The sequence below is a fragment of the Poecilia reticulata genome, chromosome 5 (assembly GCF_904066995.2).
Source record: "Poecilia reticulata chromosome 5, P_reticulata-male-v2, whole genome shotgun sequence".
Classification (NCBI taxonomy): Eukaryota; Metazoa; Chordata; class Actinopteri; order Cyprinodontiformes; family Poeciliidae; genus Poecilia; species Poecilia reticulata.
Genome location: NC_088834.1, coordinates 19,548,766 through 19,569,830, shown reverse-complemented (window position 1 = coordinate 19,569,830; position 21,065 = coordinate 19,548,766). Strand labels below are relative to the sequence as shown.

At 40.5% G+C, this 21,065-nt stretch overlaps 1 protein-coding gene across 7 annotated transcripts in view; it reads left to right on the top strand.

The window, feature by feature from the left end:
- The first annotated feature begins 303 nt into the window (after positions 1-303).
- Positions 304-21,065, top strand: part of LOC103465345 (low-density lipoprotein receptor-related protein 1-like) — a 110,972-nt gene continuing 90,210 nt past the window's right edge. For all 7 annotated transcript variants that reach the window (XM_017304763.2, XM_017304762.2, XM_008410078.3 and 4 more), the window contains exons 1-2: positions 304-1,013; positions 18,728-18,850. In XM_017304763.2, coding sequence (XP_017160252.2) covers positions 917-1,013; positions 18,728-18,850 — 220 coding nt within the window. In that variant the 5' untranslated portion in view covers positions 304-916. The remainder of the gene's footprint in view (positions 1,014-18,727; positions 18,851-21,065) is intronic.

Below are 21,065 nucleotides of genomic sequence, written 5' to 3'. Positions count from 1 at the left end.
GAACAGCTGTATGCTCAGTTTGCTTCATTAAGTGACCTCTGAAACCAATTGTTTGCACTGGATTGTATTTTGTGATTTAACAATAAAAGGTGCTGAAGTTTTTTGTTAAGATGTAAAAAACATAAAAAATATGTTTGTTTGTCTTTTTTTTTATTTTTTTTATTTTTTTATTAAGAAATGAAGTATGTGGGTCAGATGAGGGTTGAAATTCATCAGTCTGAAGCCATTATATGCGAGTGTGATTTTAGAAGAGGTGAATGAGGGACATGGAAAAAGGAGGAGGAAGAGGAGGAGGAGGAGAAGGAGGAGGAGAAGGAGGGCCAGCTGATGTTCCGACGTCAGACTCAGACTGACTGAGCTCCGGGGTAGAGGCTCAATCTGCGGCCAGCGGCAGCAGAGGTGGTGGGGAGGAGAGGAGCATTTGATCCGCGTCTTTATGCGCCCCCGCCCCCTGTGGCTCCTTCACCGGCGCAGGGAGAACAAAAGACGGACAAACTGCCTGATCACAGGCGCCAGCCCTGCTGCTGCTGCTGCTGCTGCTCTCTCTTCTTCATCATCATCGAGGCTGCAGACCGGGGGTTATTAGCCTGATGCTCAGCTCAGCTTGCTAGCCTTTGTGGCAGGGACTCTCCATGCACCCACGGACCCCCCTAATCTTCACCCCTCAGAAGCGGACTGGGAGAAGCCTCAGCTCCTCGTATTGAGATTCTCCAAAAAAAAAAAAAAAAACGAAAAGAAAGAAAGATCAGCCTCTGAGTGGGCAGACAGCAGCAGAGACTGCGCACACCTCCGGCTGAGGAGCATCTTCTGCCCCCCGGGCTCGGTTCTACACGTCGTCGCCCTAGTGTGCAGCCTCCACAGCCTGACAGGAACCGAGGGGCGATTGATGTGCAGGCTCCATCGCAGATAGGATACAATGTTGCGCATCGCGGCCAACGTGTTGGCGGCAGGGCTGCTTTTCCTGGGATTCCTGAACAGCTTGGAGGTGGTCGCTCCGTCCAGGGCTGTCGATGGTAAGCGGAACTGATCCAGACATAACCCGGGGGTCCCGATTGAGATGCTGGGAGAGAATAACGGAGAGCGCGCTGCTGGTTCTTTATGTTGTCTGCATGCAGTGAGAGTAGACAAGCACCCTGGAAGGAAGGGAAGTCAGTGGAGGAGACAATTAAAGCCGCCTTTTGTTTGGGAATATTGCAGCGACTTCACGTTTCCACCTCAGTCATTTGCTTCGTTGGCTAAAACGGGAGGCATAATCAGACGTCTACTCTGATATCCAGAGATGAAAACGAAACCGCAGGCCGTCAGACCTGGTGTGAAGGATGTTTACAAGTAGAATTTGAACTGCAGTGAGGTCTGAAATGCATGTTAAGTTTGTGGGGGGCTTCACTCAGTTCGGCATCGGCTCCATGTCTGTGTTGATGCACCACCAGCCTCATCACTAAAACATCACTGGGCTGTCTTCAGACACACACGGACTGAATCATGACCCATCCCAGCCACTGCCCCATCTATTGTCATTCTAAGTTAACATTCCAGTCAGTTCCTCTTTCATAATCATTGGAGCACAACAAGCAACAGGCATGCATATCAATAGGTGCCAGTGTGACTCGATATTGTGTCAATATCAGGGTTCTTTCTGTACTGTAAAGACCAGACCCATTTATTGGCATCGTATGACATTTTAGATGCAAACTTCTACTCTACCAATCTGGCTTCATCGTTGGGGTGTTGGAAATGCGTTTGGGATTTATATCACAGGGTTTAAGTCTTCTTCAGTACAGCTTCCTGGTTTAGGCAAATGCAGAAATATGAAGAAGCATTTTCCGCCTGGCAAAATGTCTTATTTTTGCTTCTTCGTGACGCTTGGAAGCTTTGAATCGCTGAAATGACGATTTGAATTTAATGTGATAAAAATAGAAACAGTTTTCTAATGATAATTTAATTTATCGAAGGGAAACAGATATCCGAGCCAACCTGTTTGTATGAGGAAAAGTTACTGCCCCCTAAATCTAATATCTTTTATTCCACCGTTGGTGGCAACCTCTGTCATCAACTGGAAATGTTTTTTTTTCTCCATTACGGTGGAGGAATTTCAGCTTACTCTTCCTTGTTTTAATCATCCAGACTGAAGGGATACCCAGCATGGATTGGTCTGTTAAAGGCCATGCTGCAGCACTCCAATCTGGATCTAAGTCTAGACTTTGACTAGACCACTCCAAAACCTTACTTCTTTCCAGCAATTTAGGTGTAAGCTTACTTGTTTGCTGTATAATGTTAGAGAGGTTGAGCTTAAGGTTGTTAAGTGGTGGTCAGATGTTATCATTCAATATTTTCTGGTAGAGAGCAGAACTTGTGGTTCCATTAAGTCTTTTAGGTCTGGAATCAGTAAAACAGCCACAGACCATCAACACTATCGTTGACTGTTGGCATCATGACCTTGCTTGATATTAAGATTTCTTTGATGACTTGGCAAGTAAATATATATATTAAAAAATCACCTACAGAGGAAAAAATGAGAACTGCTAGTGGGATAAATACTTTTTCATGTCTTCTGTAGTTTTACATCCAACCTCATGAGGAGATATCACCTGTACAAACACTACCATGCATATTTTTATAGATCTTTCCTTATTCTCCAAAACTTCTTTTATAAGCCTGTGGTCTTTCTTTTGGATTTTAAAAAGTGACAACCTTAAAGATTACAGCTGCATTCCTGCACTTGGTTGAGATAGATGCACAGTCTCAGGTAAAACATTAAGTCTCTTTTGAAGAATATCTTTCTGCTGTTCCTGTTAATGTGCTAAATCTAAAGATTCACCAAGTTTAAACCCCAAGTTGCTTGTTTGTGAGAACCATTGAGCTGAAAATGCTCTTTGGCCTTTTGGTTCAGGTAGCAGTCCTGTCCTTCGAGGCTCTTAGGGGTCAAAATCCAAATAAAATACCACCTTGATGATCTATCAGGAGCCTGCAGTCACATGCAGCATATAGGAACCCTGTCTTACAAAAAAAAAGTCTCCTGCCTCGATTCACAGTTCCTGTCTCAGTGAAGCGTTCCTCCCTCCGAGTTGGTTTGCTGTGGGTTTAGTTGATGAGGCAGCCTTGAGCTGTGCAGCTGAAGTGATTAAAGCCTCATTGTGATGTAGAGGGGCGTAGTGAGATAATTTATTGTGAACATTGATGACGCTTGTGTGGTGTAATTCTTGGCACACTTTTTGTGAACAACCTTAAAATGAAATCATCCTTTATTGTCGTAGCATAACCTCACATGGACAAAATCTGCTGCAGATCTGAGAGCGGGCCTTCCTTACTGTTCTCCTCAGTGTGGTTGCAAAATGAACCCGGGGCTCTTCTCCAGTCGTGTTTGTTTAAATTCTTGCTCTGACAGTATATTTAGAGGAAGAGCTGTTATTAAAGAGACGTTTCCTGATCTGTCAGGATGAACACGTTAATCTGAGCTCAAAATTAGTCATAGGCAGGACTAGACAAAAGTGTCAGTTTTTGCTAGAAAATCTGAGCACCCAGTGTTTTGAAGCCCTCATTGTCATTACCCTAATCTTTAGCTGCCACCGATTCTTTATCAGATTTAAGTTAGGCCTTTGACTGGGCCGCTCTGAAACTTCAACATTACCTCTAGTCAGAGGAAAACAAATTGGCAAAATTAAAACGTTACATTTAAAAAACTAAGTTTGTAATTAGAGTAATTCGTATTTTCTACTGGATTCAAAACTGCTGCTGTTATCAAAGAAGCTGTTGCGGTGGGATCGGTCAGGAAAAGCCCAATTAGAAAAGCTGCCTTACTTCCTATCAGTCACAATGACAGTATGTCACTGTTAGCCTGAATGAAAGACACTTGTTTCTAGGACTTTCTAGTTGGCTTCTTTTTGCACAGTTTCCTTTAGACTTCAGGCTTTCTTCAAACTGGCTCTGAAGGTTTTCCCTTTAGTTTCTATGTTCCTGTACTGCAGGCATTATAAATGAGAAGGGGGTTCTACCTACCCCTAAAGTTTAATTGGGTCTAAAACGCTCTTTGTTCCCCAGAAGAGACCTCTGTGAGCAGTCTGAACTTGTTCAGAGAGCTCACTGCTAATTGGGCATCCAGTGCAAAAAAAAATAAAAAATCCCTAATGAGATAATTCACATCACTTCACTCTATGGGAGTGCTGTCATGACAAAAAAAAAGAGACCAGTGGCCCCTTACAAATGTTACAGTTCTGCCCTTCTCAAAGCCATTGTGGTGAATTCCTTCCTTATGAGACCAAAATGCAGAGGTTTGTTTGAGATATCTATCTAAATTGGGGTCATTTAAGCAATAAACCCCCTTCATTTCAAGTGGCACCGGGTCCTTCCTTCTCGTGCTGCAGCGGCTCTCTTCTACCCCCTGCAGACTTCTCCGCTGCAGCATTTGTTGAAAACATTTGGCCGTCTGTGGTGTGACATTGACACAGTGACATCCAAGAGGGCAAATGTTTGTAACTTTAATGTTTACTGGCATCTAGAAGTCAGGAGGAGAGCGGGGGGGCTAATCTGTCTGACGTTTGCTTTGCTACACAGACAGCATTTAGAAGAGCAACAGGTGAAGAGGAGCTGAATTAATGAACCAAGTAAGAATGTTATTGAAAAGCAGGTTTAGGATGAGATTAGATATTTCTTTATTGATCCCTTCCAGGATCATTCTCCTGTTGTAAAGAGATACAACAGTTTAACTTACATGGATTCAATCCTCATTGGGATGAAGTTCAATCACTTAATTTTCTAAATAGAAATGATTAAGGCTTACAGCTATTAACAACTTAAAACCCAGGTCAAAATTAAAACATAAGACCAATAAAAACAGTATAACCATGCCCAGGGATGGCAGTCATTGTATTTTTTATTATTATCAGGGGAAAAAAAGTGAAGAGGTTAAGAAGAATTTGTATTTATTGTTAATTTATGGAAGTTCACAAACCCTCCCAAACTGCAATGTTGCTTTTGCTATTTTACATATATTTTTCCTTTAGCACTCGTTCGATAAGAGCATTGTTTAAATCGGTTTATATGGTTTGGATTGGATGGAACTGGTATGAGCTGGTTAGCTGCGTCTGCTGTTAATTGTTAAGAATTTTTAGCTATTATTTATCGCAATAAATACCACAGAAATTATTCTGATAAAGTCTTGAAGCTCATATTGCTCACAACAAACCCACAGTATTTGCACTTAATACTTGATTGAGTAAGTTTGCAATTTTAACCAAACAATATGAATTAAGATTTCGAAGAAAAATTGTGTTATTTTTTAAAATTTCCCAAAGAGTTAAATTTTTGGAGATATGAAACTTTTCTCTGAATGCAACAATATTCCCCCTTTTTTTAAAAAAAACAAATGGCTCAAATACATGAACTTTTTGATTATACTCTAATAGTGATGGACCTGTGAAAGCTGCTGTGTTTAATTCCTAATAATTGGCTTTGATTGGTGCACCGGAAAACACCAACAACTTTTAGATGTTTATTGTTGACGGCTGCCATGCAAGGCGGCTTAGCAGCAAATGCAGTTTGCGAAATACATAAAGCTATCTCTGCAAGAAACCTTTCGGTTCTCGTGCAGGCCAAAAGCATTGCCTGGAAAATCTGCTTCATTCCTTTGTTATTTGCATTCCTGGGATAAACTGACAGAAATCCTTCCTGCATGACGACCGAAAAGGTTTAATAATAATCATGTAACACCCTGGAATCATGTCAAATCTAGAGCAAGGCCTAATTCTGCATTTTGGAGATTACAGATATAGCTTTCTAAATAGAGACCAGCAAAAGTTTCATAATGAGACGGAGACTGAGAAAATGTAACAGAGAAATGAGTTTGTTTAGCTGTTTACCTGACCGAGTTTGGGGTCCTGGCTAAATGTCAGACTGAGAGTTAGCTGCTGTGTTTGCAGCCACCAAACAGTCATAATTAGGTCTGATAGGAGCCAAGGCAAAGACTCGGACTGAATGAATATTTCTTCTGAGAAGAGTGCTAAAGCACCAAGAAGAGTAGTGGAGCAAAACAAATATAGATTTGTCTCAGACCACCCAAGATTGAACACAACAACACAGGACCCCACAATATGCTCCAATATGCATTGATTCAGTGTTCCCTCTTTCTAGACATGTTTTTAAAGCCTCACTGCATGTAGACGTTGAAGCTCAGGGTCTTGTTTTATCACTCAAGGCTTCAACTTTGTCTTGCTTCATGGAAACAGACATTTGACATAGCCAAGTCTGGATTTAATGAAGAAATTGGTGTTGGTCTAATTGTATTTCCATCGCCTTTTATGTCGATTATCCCAGTTCCAGACCTATCTGATGTTATAATTTTATATTAATGAATCACATTTATAATTTATTTAACTCCTCAATCATTTCTCAACGTGATGCTCCAGTGATTATGAAGTCGGCATAAGATTCTCCTTGCATGGCACTTAAGAAAGATATCATGGTTTTGACACGCTCTCTGGATTTGGACAAAACCTTAAGTAATTTTATAGTAAGGTAGTGTGTTATACAAAATTGACTTTTTTGAGTTTTATGTCATGTTATATTATTCCCTCATCACTTATACATGTTTGAGAAATCCTGGAATCTCCTGTGGCAGCCATTCAGGATTACATAAAAAACTTTCTCTCCAAGCGCCGCCTATTTACCGAAAACTCCTCCTTGGATTTTCTTTGTGCTTTGCCCACACAGCTCCTCTAGACTAGCAGTAGCAGCAATTAGCAAACACCTGGTGAAACCGCTTATTTGTTGAGCTTATCATGCAAACTACAATGCAAGAAGAATGATTGTAAAGGACATCAGTGGAGAAGGATTACTGTGATGATGTGCTGAAGGTGGAGTGTTGGAAAGAGTAAAACGTTCTTAAAAAGACAGAGGCCAATTTCAACAGGTCAGATATGTGAGGTCAGATTTCTGTTAAGTTGTTTTTGATATATACATATGGGGGATTTTTTTCTGCCATAATCCAAGAGCACACATTTTCAGTCTGAAAACAGGATTCCATGTCTTTAGTTCTCAAGACTTTTAACACTTTTGCTTACATTTTTATTTTGAAAGCAGGACTTCGTGTCTTTCTTGTCAAAACTTGCAACGCTTGTACTCAAAACTTCTCCTCGCGCTCACACTTAGTCTCTGCTCGGACTCTGCTTGCTTTTGGAAACACCTTTTGGTACAGTCGCCTGGTAACCTCTCAGCCAATGGAATGACAGTGTTGTACTTTGTTTCCTTCTAGCATGAGTGCCTGTGTGGCTACTATCAATTGCAGCAACCTGCGCCACCCGCTGGATGTAGGGAGAAACAACGACGTCAGCTTTCTGCTCTGTGTTACACTAAACATCAGGCAGCAGTGCTACTGATTGCTAACAGCTACTGATCTTAGGCAGGAGTTTGTTCACCCAACCAACTCCCTACATCCAGTGGGATTAGATGCTGAGATCTGTTTTTGGTTTGGTACATCATAGCTTGAGTCTTTGTCCAAGTGATGGATCTGTTCTTTTTTTTTACCAAGCTACTAGCTGAGTAGTCAGTCGTGCTAGCCTGCAGTCAGCTTCTTTAGATGATTCAGTTTTCCATGCATGACTCTGTCTATTTGTGACTAGAAATGTATCCAAACACACACATTTTTTTCTTGTACCATTCTGCTACTCAGTGAACTAGCAGGGAGCACCTACAGAGGTACGTAGGTAGCCTACGTTACACCATTCTCCATACAGCTGAACTAAAACTCATGGCACTTTCTCTGACTTTCTCTGGCATCCCATTAGGACTCATAATAATAGGAACAACTTGATATGACCTCTTTAAAGGCTTGGTAGACCTCGACACTTGCAAAACTGGCCCAGGCCTGATTGTGATTGTTCAGAGTTAGCTGTGAAAGAATATAGTTATTAAGTTATGGATATTATGCATAGTTAGCTTAGTAAAGGAGGACAAACGTAGCTGTTTAAGGGTTTTTACTAGATCTCTTGTCACACAAATAATTGGGGATGTGGACAAATGTTTCGGTTTTTCTGCTTGGAATCAGACAAGTAGCAAGCAGGTGTAGTCTAGGTTCCCTTTTTTTCTGTTCAACGCTTTTCCAAACGTTAAACAACAAAAAGTTTGATTAAAGCTACGACTCTCTTTTGTGCTCAGGAAAAAGTTTATCATTTTTCTTTAAAGTGGGAGTTGTGGACTGCAGATTCTTGTAGGTTTAGAAAAATGGCACAGCAAGCACAGTGAGAGTGACCCACTTTCTGCTGCTGCAAAGAAAACCAAAACAATGAACTGAGTAGCTAAAGCTCCTCTTACGTGAGGAGATCAGCAGAGTCAGGTGATAATTTCTGAATTAGTCCCAGACCTTCAAAATCTGCTACATGCAGTTAAAATGAAAGTTTTGTAATGTATCTGCAAGATAAGTCTTGCTGTGTAACTAAACGTCTAATGATGTTGGAAGCTGAAGCAATAAAAAAACCCAGCGTTGCATGTCAATCAGCTTGCCTCTGAATGAAAATCCACAAGTTTTTGATAGATATGATGCCCAAACAGGTATCCATAGTGAACCAGTGAGATATTTAAATCCTGTAAATGTGTTTCTGACAGAAGCTAAAACTAAGTGCAGCTGAAATCATAAATGTTAAAAGAATTAGATTACGACATTCTGAAGCAAATGTGTGAAATAATGTTCAGTTTGTGAAACATTAACACGTCAGGTTGTGAAGTAACGTTTCACAACCTGAACAGAAATCTATCATAATGAAAACGTATAAACTTGAGCGACACCCTATTTTTTTATCCATAGGGTTTAATATAATATGTCCCCACCTTTTGCACCCATAACAGTTTCAATTTCTGGGAAAGCTTTGGGAAGTGTGTTTTTGAGATTCTGCAAATTTTCTTAAAGCGGACCTGAGAAGTGAGACGCTGATGTTAGATCAGAAAGCCTGGCTTCAGGCTGAAGTCAGGACTCTAAGCAGGCCAGTCAAGTTCTTCCGCATCAAACTCGCTGATCCAGGTCTTAATGGGCCCTGCTGCATGCACTGATGCACAGTCATATTGGGACACAAAGGACTCGTCCCCAAAACGTTTTGATATGCTAAGGGATTAACAGCTTCTTTCACTTGAGCTAAGGGGCTGAGTCAACCTCCTGAAAAACATCTGCACTCTAAATACTATTTGCACCAAATTGTAGACTTTATACAGTTCAGAAAAAGTGATGTTCCCCTGGCAACCACTAAGTTTTGGTTCATGCTTTGGATTAGCAGACAGAGCCATGTTTTTATTCTTCCAGAGAAGTTGTCTCACTGCATCCAGTGATTTGCATTGCACTTGGTTGATATAAGGCTTGGCTGCATCTGCCTGGTCATAGAAACCTCTTCCATGAAGCTCTGCATGGACTCTTCTTCAGATAATCTGCATGATGCATGAAGTATGAAGGTCTGTAGCTAATGAAGGTTAGTGGCTAAGTTTTGATATCCAGTCATTTTCTCTTTGGTATGATTCCATTAACAGCTCACAGGACAGTATTTAATAGAAGGGAAATAACTATTGCATTTTTTGCACGGCCTTCCTTTTACAATTGTCTGCAGAAACTGTTTGCCTGCATAGCTGCTGGACATTATGCACCTGATTTCAAAGATCTGGATTGGTTAGTGAATCATTGCAGCAGAACAGCATGTGTCACAAGACATTTTCGTCCTCATGATTGCTGCATGAAGCAGGACCAAACGTCACTATTCATGCCAGCCGAGTTCCCATGATCAAAGACTCATCAACGTCTCCTCATTAAAGCAGCTTCTAGGGTTGAATCTTCTTAAAATGTTCCAGCTGCTTCGCATGTAGTTGATTTAGCCATCTGAAATATCTAGTTTCTGAAAAAGGAGACAAAGTTGTGTGATGGTCAGGGAGGATGAGGCGAGTCAGCATCTCAGTATCAACAAATTGATTATTACATATTACCTCACCTATTTTTTGTTGTTATTTTGATAGATACATACATACATAGAAAAAATAAACCACAAAATTTGGTTGCAGTTTTCAAGTAATTATACTGCATCTTATTGACATTCGGTTATTAATACAATAGAACTGAGAGTATTAGGCTAATCTTAGATGCTCAGCTTTTCTTTTTCTAACATTGCTTAGTAGGCTTGTTTCAGCCAGCTGACTGCCAGTGCACAGCACCATGTAGGGGGAAGGCTGTGGTGTGTTTGCTCTTTGAGTCTTCAGTATGTTCTGTGGCATTTTACTAACATTAAAAACCAAACCTTGCACGCCTTGATACAACTAGTCCTTGTCTGAAATGCATAAGACAAATAATCAAAAATCCATTTTTTTTCTTCTTTTTTGTGCAACATTTATTGAAGGAGGAGTATAGCTTGAGTTAGTAACGTTTTCAAATATCACCCATGCAGAAACTGAAACTTTATCGGGGGTGGAACAACAACAACAAAAAAAGGTCACACTTAAGATGAATGTTCATCTTTCTCCTCATTTCTGTGTTTGACAAGGTTTATTCACGTATCCGAGCTCATTTGCATTTCATAATAAGTACGCCCCCCTGTTCCACATATGAGTGCCATGAGGAAACCACCGATAAGCCAGAACTCATTTCCACTAAGTCCTCCACTAAAACGGTTGCTCTCTGATGTCTGATGCTGCGCAAACAAGGAGACACGGTTAAATCTATCTTAATGAAAATGACAATTTGTCTAAATACTAATGAAACCAAACACTCTAATAACATAACAGTAACACACTGTAAGCATATTGTGTGTTTGTTACCTAATTAAATTAGATTATTGGCTGAGCCAAAACATGCAGTCAAGTACAAAATTGTGAAGTAACGTTTCCCAACCTGAACAGAAAACTACCATCTCCCCCCTCAGCAGTCATAAAATGTTGTTTTCTTTCAGCTGGACTCTGGATCTCTAATCTTTAACTTCGCCTTAAGCCAAACCTGAGCCTTACTCTAATGCCAAACGTATTCCGTGGTTGAAATATGCTCAGTTCTGTTGAGACGTGGCCAAAGCTAAATGCTTATTAAAGACGGTAAGGGGATACTACGTACAAAACGTTAAAGTCAATGCTGAAATATGCGCAGTTACTGTATGTCCCTGCTTCATGTGGAGGCTTTCCTACACACAAATATCTGTGTGTAGGCAGTGTGGTCTCCCCTATTACGTGTGTATTTTGTGCTTCTGGGAACAGAATAGGCGGCTGTTTGCTCCACCGTTAATATCCTACACACACACACCACAACAAAACCGAGCAGGCTTGTTTATTTAAAATGTAGGGGAGTTTTATTTGCATGCATCTCGCCGAGAGCCTGACGAGTATCTCAAAGGAGAAGTCTGATAGTTTTTGGAATCATTTATAAAGAGCCACTGACAAACACCTCTGATTAGCTTCCTCCTGCTGGATGTTATTTATTATAGCAACATAATCTCATTTCCTCGCAGTACACCGTGAGGAAAATGTAAAAATAATTACTTTAAATGTTCGGTTGTCAAAGTGAAACATCCTCCTGGCGGGTAAGAACTGACCCGCGGTCAGCATGAGACGTCCTGAAGCAGACAGCTCGATTTTGAAGCTGAAAAAAAAGGAAAGAAATAGCTGATGTGGTATGAAATGTCAAAGGGGTGAAATTACTTTTCTGCAAAAAAAAAAAAAACTAACCAGTTTAATAAAGCAAAACACATTCTGTTCATTCTTCTTCTATTGTTGTCCGTTCTTATGCTTTTCAGGAGGCGTATAACTGTAACTCAAGTGAAAAGTGGTTTTGCACGTAGCGAACTGACTGCCGTTCCCAGTGATTACAGCTTGAGTTAACATCATCAGACTAAGCATACAGTCGAATAATGTAAGGTTATTTTTCATTGTTTGGCAATTGTTCCAAAACAACAACTTCTGAGAAAATGATATAACATCTCCTCTCAATGCTGCATTTTGCGATTTACTGTTTGGCAGCAGAAATGACATGATATTTAGTGGCTGCCAGCAGCCACTAAATATCATGTTCATAGTACAGTCATTGAGCCGACCCTTAACAACAGCCATGGTTAATTATGCTGCCCTTTGGGAAAATTCAATCATCTACTCCAGAGACGCAACGTGTGCTAGCAAGATCAACTTTTCACTCACATCTGAAATGGTGACGCCTTCCCTAAAGTTCGTTATGAAAGTAAACGTCAGTTTCCAGTGTGATGTTTAGAATCTGTTATATTCATAGTTTAATACAGGAGTTGACTTCCTGTATTACATGCACATAAACCTCTCTCTAAACATGGAACAAGAGCAATTTCCAGAAAGCACAACCTCCTTATATGGGGGTCACAGTCGCATTGAGACTTGTAAATTTGTCCCAGTCTTCTAAAAAAGAAAAGCGCTAAAGAATTTCAAATAATCTCCTTTAATATGTTTCCCTTGGTAGCGAACTAAGAAGGCTTAATTGCCACTGCTGCTGCTGCTGCAGCTTTCAGCATGTACTCTGATGGTGGTACAGCAGGGGATTTTTTTCCAAATTTACTAAGTTTATAATCGTGCATCACACCTTACAGGTTCCTGCTTATAGATTTAACGTGGAAGTGAAAGAGGTCATGGCTCCTCCCCTCTGTGCTCTGACTCTTAGCCAAGTCGAGATTGCTGACATGCTCGATTACCACTCTGAAATGACGCTTTAATGGGTCTTAAATTGATTCATGGAAAACACACATTGAAACAGCCTTCAGCTCAAACCGAACATGCAAGAACTTCGGCTTCATTGAAAAGGCGAGGCTAAAGTTTAACGTCGTGTTGCTATTTTAATGATAATGTAGCCGACGTCAGTTTAACCAGCAATAGTTACCAGGTCTCACTCTAGATGTTAATCTGCATTTAATTGGCAGTCTGAATTTTTCTTCTTCTGTCCCTATCTGCTCATTAAAGACAGATTTTCACAGACTCTACTGGAAAGTTTGCTTCAGGAGGCACAGCTGGGTCATCTTTTTCTCTCCTTGGTAACTTGAACAGTTGCAAGAAGTTGGAAAACAGTTTTTTCCCCTCCCTCTTTTCCTCCTCCTTCTTTTTCCTTCTTTCTTTCTCAACCCCGAAGCGCCTCGCCTCCGGAGGCGGATGAAGAGGTGGCAGGCCGCAGCAAAACATACCAATTCCTTCTTCCCACATTTTTGGTGTTTTTGCAGGATCCCTTCAGCTCAGCCCATAGGTCAACAGTAAACCAGCGGACTGCTCTGTTTGGTTTCCACCTCGGTTTGTCTCGCATGACTCCATTTGGATATTTTGCAACATTTACAAGTTGTTTTTTTTTCTTTAAGCTTCATATTTTCAACCTCATATTTTTGCTGTCATGTAAACACTCCTCCTTTGTATATTTTTACTGTGACACACATTATGCTGCCTACTAGAACAAGAACATTTTGGGATTACAGCCCTACCCCCCTCCCTCTCCGCTGAGAAACAGCTGAAATGTTTTATTTGAAGGAGTACACGCTATCTTCTGTAGACTAAACTGTTTTTTTCCATTACGCTCTTTGACATTCTTTGTAGCCCTTAAAAAAAAAAAAAAAACTTCATAATGCATTTACTTCAGCCGAGATCTTGTGCTTTATGCCAGTTTTCAGCTTTGTAATACTCGCTATATTCAGCTAGTAAAAAAAAAAAAATCAACCATGTTAAATCAGAGCAGATGTAGTCTGAGCATGCTCAGTCAGTTTGGATGCAAAGAATGTGTTTTTCTTTTTTTAAGGATTGTGCAAGCACTTAGCTATTTGAGCAAAGCTAGAGCTGTTTTCTTCTTCGGCGATTTGTCAAAGTATTCATGTCGCCTGGACATTTCAAACACTGCAGCCACAAACTCAAATATATTTGAACGAGATTTAATGTGTAGCACAAATATTTATTTTCCAAATCACACTCTGAAAAGTGTGGCATGCTTTTGTATTCGGCCTCCTTTACTCTGGTACCACTTATTACTCTAGTATGTATGTTATAGTCTCACATAAATCCTTATGTGAAGGCCTTAGAGGTTGTTAAGGGAATATTAGTGAGCAAGCAGCATCACAGAGGAATACAAACATAGTTTTAAGATCTTTAAGATCAGAGTGATGTTATTAATCAGTGTCCCAGTGGCAGCATAATGCTGTGGGGATACTCTTTTGAGCAGAAAGAGGGGAAGCTGGTCAGTTGATGGGAAGATGGATGCGTGGAAATCCTGGAAGATTTGTTGGAAGCTGCAAAAGACATGATATTATGAGGCAGAGGTTCACCTTCTAAGAGAACCTAAGCATACAACCAGAGTTACTACAAAATGTCACAATGGTCCAGTCAAAGCCCAGACCTTACTTTGATTTGGAACCTGTGTGGCAAAACTTGAAATACAGCTCTGGAAAAAATTAAGAGAGCACTTAAAATGATCACTTTTACTATATATATATATATATATATATATATATATATATATATATATATATATATATATATATATATATATATATATATATATATATCTTAGTTTGAGTAAAATGAACATTGTTCTCCTATTTTATGAAATACTGACAGCATGTCTCTGAACGTCCATATTTGCAGACAATGAGAAATGGAAAAATAATGAAAAACATGCAGTACTTTCAGCCGTCAGATAATGCAAAGAAAACAAGTTTGTGTTCATTTAGAAACAACAAAACTAATGATTGGTGGAAAAACTGATTGGTTTTTCCACCAATCAGTATTTGGTGGAAAAACCAGGAAGTATTCAAAGGGGTTCAGTGCAGTGGGCTCTTCATGTTTTCTCCAGAGCTGCATTTTGCAAAGAACAAGGGGCAAATCTCCAAATGTCCGAAGTTGGTAGAGCTGCACACTAAATGATTTGCTGCAGACAGACAATTTAACAACTCATGAGGGATGAAAACAAATGACGTCGCTCTTTTCAGATTTTTAATTGTTAAGCACTTAGGCAACCATACATCCTATTCCTCTCATGTCTGTTGTGTTGGTCTGTCATACAAAATCCCAGTAAAACCCACAGAAGTTTGTGGTTATGACGGGACAAAATTTGCAAAAAGTTAAAGGGAAGTTCCTGTTTTTACAATACGCTGCTCATCCCTGTCCTGTCACAAACCCAGACGGATCTATGGATCTGAGTGCAAAGACGTGGGATCAGATGCACCTTCTGACTTGAAGTTCAGTGGTGTACTTTATGTTTGGTATCCTCTCACACTGCTGACTGGTGTGTAATGAACCACTGGTTTCGGTGTCTGCAGGAAGCTTTGTAGTGGCCCGGTTGATCTCTCAAGTCAGACCTACAACTTATTTATAGCTCCTCTGTGGGTGTTGGAGGAAATGGTGCATGGGCTGCGGGTGAGGCCTGTGTTTGCCTTAGGAGAGGACTCTTCCTCACAAACAGACCGAGCTCATCCTGGAGCCTGAGCAGACGGGTGCAAAAGGACGCTGGATTTGAAATCTGGTCCAGATTTCACACAGACTCCACTTTGGTTAAAAAAAAAACACACAGGCGGCTTATTGATAGCATGTGTGACATTCCACCATCCCTTCTCAATATTCTAGCCTCACTCGGAGGATTCACAGAAACTCAGGCCAACTGTGGCTGTGAGACTATTTGACTTGCACTTCATAAACCATTTTCTGTGATCTCTTTTCTTTTGTCCACCGAGTGTTTTTAACTTATGTCCTACTCACCTATTTGCAATCTTTCTTTCCTGGTCGTGTTTTGTAAGAGAAAAGTTTGATTTTCTTTTTTTATAACTATGAGAGAGGAGTTCTGTTGATTGGTTATCAGCAGTCAGTCTCTTTCTGTGCTCTGCCGTCTTAGAACGCCAATCAGAAAAATGTCTTCTTTAAGCATTTAAACCCCCTGTTTACTTTTCATAACATCGTTAATTCAGTTTACGGTTATATCCACTGAAGACTGACCTGGAACATGATTCTACGGAAATCAATATAAAACATGTGCTACAAAGAGAAAAATATATTTTTTCTGGTACAAAAGAAATTATCATTGTAGTCCTTTACAATTTAGGTTTTTATACAGCTTTTTTCTGTCCGCTTAAATTGACACAGCTGTAAAGCTATAAATACACCTAACTCACTCACGTTAGGTTTTTTTAGTACAATTGATTCAGCTTTGTGTCACTTCCTTCTCCTGCAAACTGCTCCACCTCCTTCGGGAGAAAATAGACACTGTGGTTCGATGGGGGTGTCTGTGCAAACTCTTGACTCATCAGTGTAATAAAGCCTCAACCAAATATGTTCACTGAGTTTTATATGCTTGAATATCACAGCTGACGTAGCTGCTGGTTACTTATTTGCACAGTTACATAAAAACGGTTCAGAGGAAGGGAACAACAGCGCCAGCCACTCTTGCTTTTTGTCTTCCCGTGTCAGTGTTTGATGTTGTTTAAAATTAGCCGACAGAAGCAGCTGCATATTGTTGTTTTCCCTCGACTCCCATGTCATCCAAACACCTAAAACTCATAAAACACACTTGTTGGCTTGCAACGACTCTCATTAAATCTACAAGTTTGACTTCACTCCAAAAGTGGGTGCGGCTGTTGCTCAAGACCCAAGTACTATGGTGCTTAAATCCATCTATTCATTTAAAATTAAATAATATTGGTCCCAAAGATATGTAAATGTAACTTTGTGAAAGTTGCAGAAAGCTTCTTTATTGAGATAAACTTTCTTTTAATTGCAAAGTTTGACTTTAATTGTAGAAATATTATTTTTAGGCATTTTTATTTTATGTTCAGGGATTAATCAGTTTGCAAAAACTGAAGAGGGCCAGGCCGTTTTGGTACTTAGCATATTCTTACTAGTTAGAAACAAAGACATATTCAGATAACCCGGACACCAAGTCAGACCTCGACCTCTTTCTGCATTTCCCTGACTTTCCCTGTGAGACTTCACGTCCAACTAACTAACCTCTTGACCTATTTCTTCTTCTTCTCCCTGCCAAGTCTCTGTCAGCAGCGGCCTGTGAACTGAGCCAGCTCCTCCCACAGCCATCACCGAACGTAAAGTTAACCACACGTCGAGTCGACTCATGTCGGCGTCTGAATAAACGGCTCACTTCACATATCGCCGCCTGTTGCAGCTGGTGATGATACCTCGTAAACAAACAAACAAGCATGCACCAAAGAGCAAAGATGATGAGCAAAGTGGAAGGGCTTCAACAAGGGCCTGGTTGCATATCATGAATAATTCAAAACCTTCTGACTTGCGAGAGAGAGAGAGAAAAAAAAGACACCCCTCTCGTGCGAGTGCTCAGTTCAAAGTGGTGGGGAGATGAGGATAGATGGAGGATCGGAGCAGTAATATGCCAGATTGAATTTATGGTATTTGGGTTGAGCCCATTTAATGATCCCTCTTAGTGCTGGAGTTGGAGGCTGTAGCTGCACATGTAAATGCTGTCATCCTGTTTATCCCACTTCATCCCATCATCTTAACCTCTTCTATCCCAAACTGTCCCGTCTAGGCCAGCAGTTCACATCTATGCTCAGGTAATGCCGTCATTTCCAGTCAGCATCTCTGAATTTACACCTGAAATAAAAAATAAAAAACACAGAATTCTAAGATTTTGTTGACAGATACACCAGGACTGAAAGAAAATCTGGGATTTTAGTGTTTTTTTCCATACCTGAAAGGTATGGAAAATGAGAAAAAAAAAGAGTATGGAGAAATATGAATAGTCAGACTTCATTACCTACGTCGCTGTCTAAAACGTAGGTTTAGACAGTGAGGTAGTGCTTCCATATTTAAAGCACTGAAGACGTGGTTGGACTGGGCTTTCTTCTCTGCGTTATCTGAGTTGTGTTACTGTCTTATCGTTAGATAAAACACTCTTGTTCAGTAGGCAGTTTAACTTAAAATCTAACTCAACTTTAGAAATGTATTTGTCCATTCATACTGAGCAAATAGCAATGTTTCTACTAAATCTCCCATTCATGGCTCTCAAACACATGAATGAGAGATTTAAAAGGTGAAGCCTTCAGGGTTTGTTCTACCCTCACAAGTTCTGGGATTTTCTCCACTGAAAGACCCAGGGAAGCTTCAGCCTTCACTCTGCCTTCCCTCTCGATACTTTTTCACTGAAAAAACTTAACAAAAAACAACAGTGGTTTGTTGGGACATCCAAAAACCTCATGTGGTTCAGACCTTGTTAGGAGGGTTATGAAATGTCGGTGCCTGTGGTCATCAGAGCAAACGTTGGACTTGCTATCAATAGCCAGGTTTAAATAAGCGTACACTGTAGACTATTGTGAGTTAAACCAACTTTTCTTTTCTTAACACGGTGTTGGGTAACACAAAGTTATCGCTCAGTGGAAGTCGGCGCTTGGCTTGGTCCGTGTGTTTTGTTTAAACGCTCTTGTGCTTTTCTGAGAAGGCCTTGAGTTGATTTGTTTTGTGTGACATCTGACTGTGGGAAGAGTGGGAAGGATTTCTGAACACAGAAACCTGAACGGGACATTTTTGATGCCCTCCGGCCATGGTGCGTTGCAGATCTGAATATGAATATGTATATGCAACAATTTAAAAAAATAAATAAAAAATTGTTTCCACATTTATTCTTTTCCTATTCTGTCCAACAGTAAGCACCCTTCCTAAAGCTTATGAAGGCAAATGACAATTGACTCCTAACAAGATCTCAGGACTAAAGATCAGTGAGATGATTTGTCCCCATGTTTAAAATGATTAATTTCTTCACATCTGTTTGTCTTTTCAGCCCCCAAGAGTTGCAACCCGAAGCAGTTTGTGTGTAAGGATGGAGCGACGTGCATCTCCAAAGGTTGGCGCTGTGATCGCGAGAAGGACTGCCCAGACGGATCAGACGAGGATCCTGACGTTTGTAAGTCCTCGACAACAGAGATTAATCACTGAAATTTATAATCACACAATGTTTTACACACTAAATTAGTTTTTTAGTTTAATTTTTGGTAAAATATAAAGGAGAAATTCAAATTATCGGTGATTGCCAGCACCATGAAGGTCGGTCCGATTCCATTTTCAAGACACAGAAAAGTGCTTAGGTGGCCGGCCTCTGGAAAGTCTGTACATTTTTTTTTACCATGAAGTGAGTGCAGCAAAAAAACAAATTTTTCAGCTTAATTTGTTAATAAATTTTATTTTATTTTTTGCAAGGAATGCAATTTTTTTGAGTGACTGAGCATTCCATAAGTAATGTCTACATATGTGCACAATTAATCTATTTGTATATCACATTTCAGAAACATGGCAGTTCAAACACAAAAATACAAAGTCATAAAAAGCACCATACAGTCATCTATTGAGAAAACCAGAAACAAACATTATGTTTTGATGAGGGCCATTGCCAAAATCATCAACACACACATATCAAATAAGTTGGCCAGTGCTGTTGTGTCTGATTTCTTCTTCAGATGAAATCAGACAACACTAGGATTGATGGCCTCTTGTTCTTATTTGGATCTATTGTGCCAAATAAATTAGGACATTTACAAGGTTTGCCTTTCCGTGTTAAATGTGGTTTTAGAGTCGACTTCTGATCCACAGAGGATGCAGCCATAGACCCAACATATGAGACAGTCTGGGGTGAAGTAAAGCCACTTTGACAATCGCCAAGTCTCACTGTAGCTGGTTAATGTCCGGTTCGGTTCTAGCCAGTGCAGTGTGTTCTTCTAGATGTTGTTATTGTATTTTTGTATTGAATATGGGCTGGATCGCTGGCAGGCCTTGAGCATGATGTACTCAAATATTTTGACACTTAATTTTTTTTTAAACATGGGCAAACTTTAGATTTAGGTAACACAGCCAAAAGGTTTACGGCTATGTCCATGCGTTAACTTTACTGAAAAGAAAAACCCAGACAAAGAATAAAAAACATCACGCCAAACTGATGTTAGTACAAAACTGTAGCTCTGACAGAACATTAATCACAGCTGTATTGTTTCTCGTTTCTACACTGCATGCCCATTTCTCTCTGCTTGCAGGGCTGTGAAATCACGGTCATTCTGCCCTAACAGTTGACACATGTGCTCCTGGTGTAGCTCATGATTACGCTCCTCCACTCTGAGCAGCTGTCTGATAGCAGACAACACGTCCACCGGTCCAGCGCGGTGGTTTGGATGTTGTTGTTCGAAGTTTGCAAGGTCCGGCCTTTGCTCATGCAGTGACGCAAATCACAGGCATATCAGCGAACGCAGCCTGCCGTCAATCAAATGGACACGGAGACGACTCTGGCCGGTTGAAGCCGCTCCCATCCATCCATGTTTGCCAGGACCTCTGCAGGGCTTCTTGCCATGAGTTAGCGCTATTAATCGTTGTCTTGCCAACAGATTATTGAGCCGCAGCTCCTTCAGAGTTACCTTGGGCTCCCTGACTACTTTCCATCCTGCATTTCTCTGTGCAAAGCCAAAAGTTTTTGATATTGTTTTATAAGTTAATCCTGCTTTTAACTTCTCCACCAATTGATCGCTGACCTGCCTGCTGTGTTTGTTGGTCTTTATGATGCTGTTTGTTCACTGACGTTCTCCAACAAGCAGAGTGGCCTTCACACAACACCTGGAATTTACTAATTAAGTGACTTCAGAAGGTAATTATAATTAACTGAGTTATTTAGGGGTGTCATGGAAAAGGGGCTGTGAAACAACTGATAAGACAAAAAAAGACATTCATCAGTTTTCTTTTCAATCATGAGCTTTTCTTGTAACATGAAATCTCAGTAAAACATTTTGAAAATTCAAAAGTATAAATACTTTCAAAAGATGCCAGGCGTGTGTGTGTTTTTGACCACATCGGCATGCTAACTTGCATAGAAAGTGTAGCTGCGGTCTAGACATGTGAGACTCTGAAAGCAGATGTCTGGAAGTCATTAAGAACTCGCCTTGAGGAATGGAGAAACCTGCTGTTTCTCACTACCTGCCCCCCCTCACCCTCTCTCAGCTGGGCCATCCTTCCTTGCGGTTTTGCGCGACCTTTTTCTCTTCCTGACACTGTGCCAGGCACCTTATCTAGAAGCCGCTCCACACATTTAGGCTGGAAAAAGCAGGTCCCGTGAAATTGCTGGTCCTGCAATTGGAAGCAGT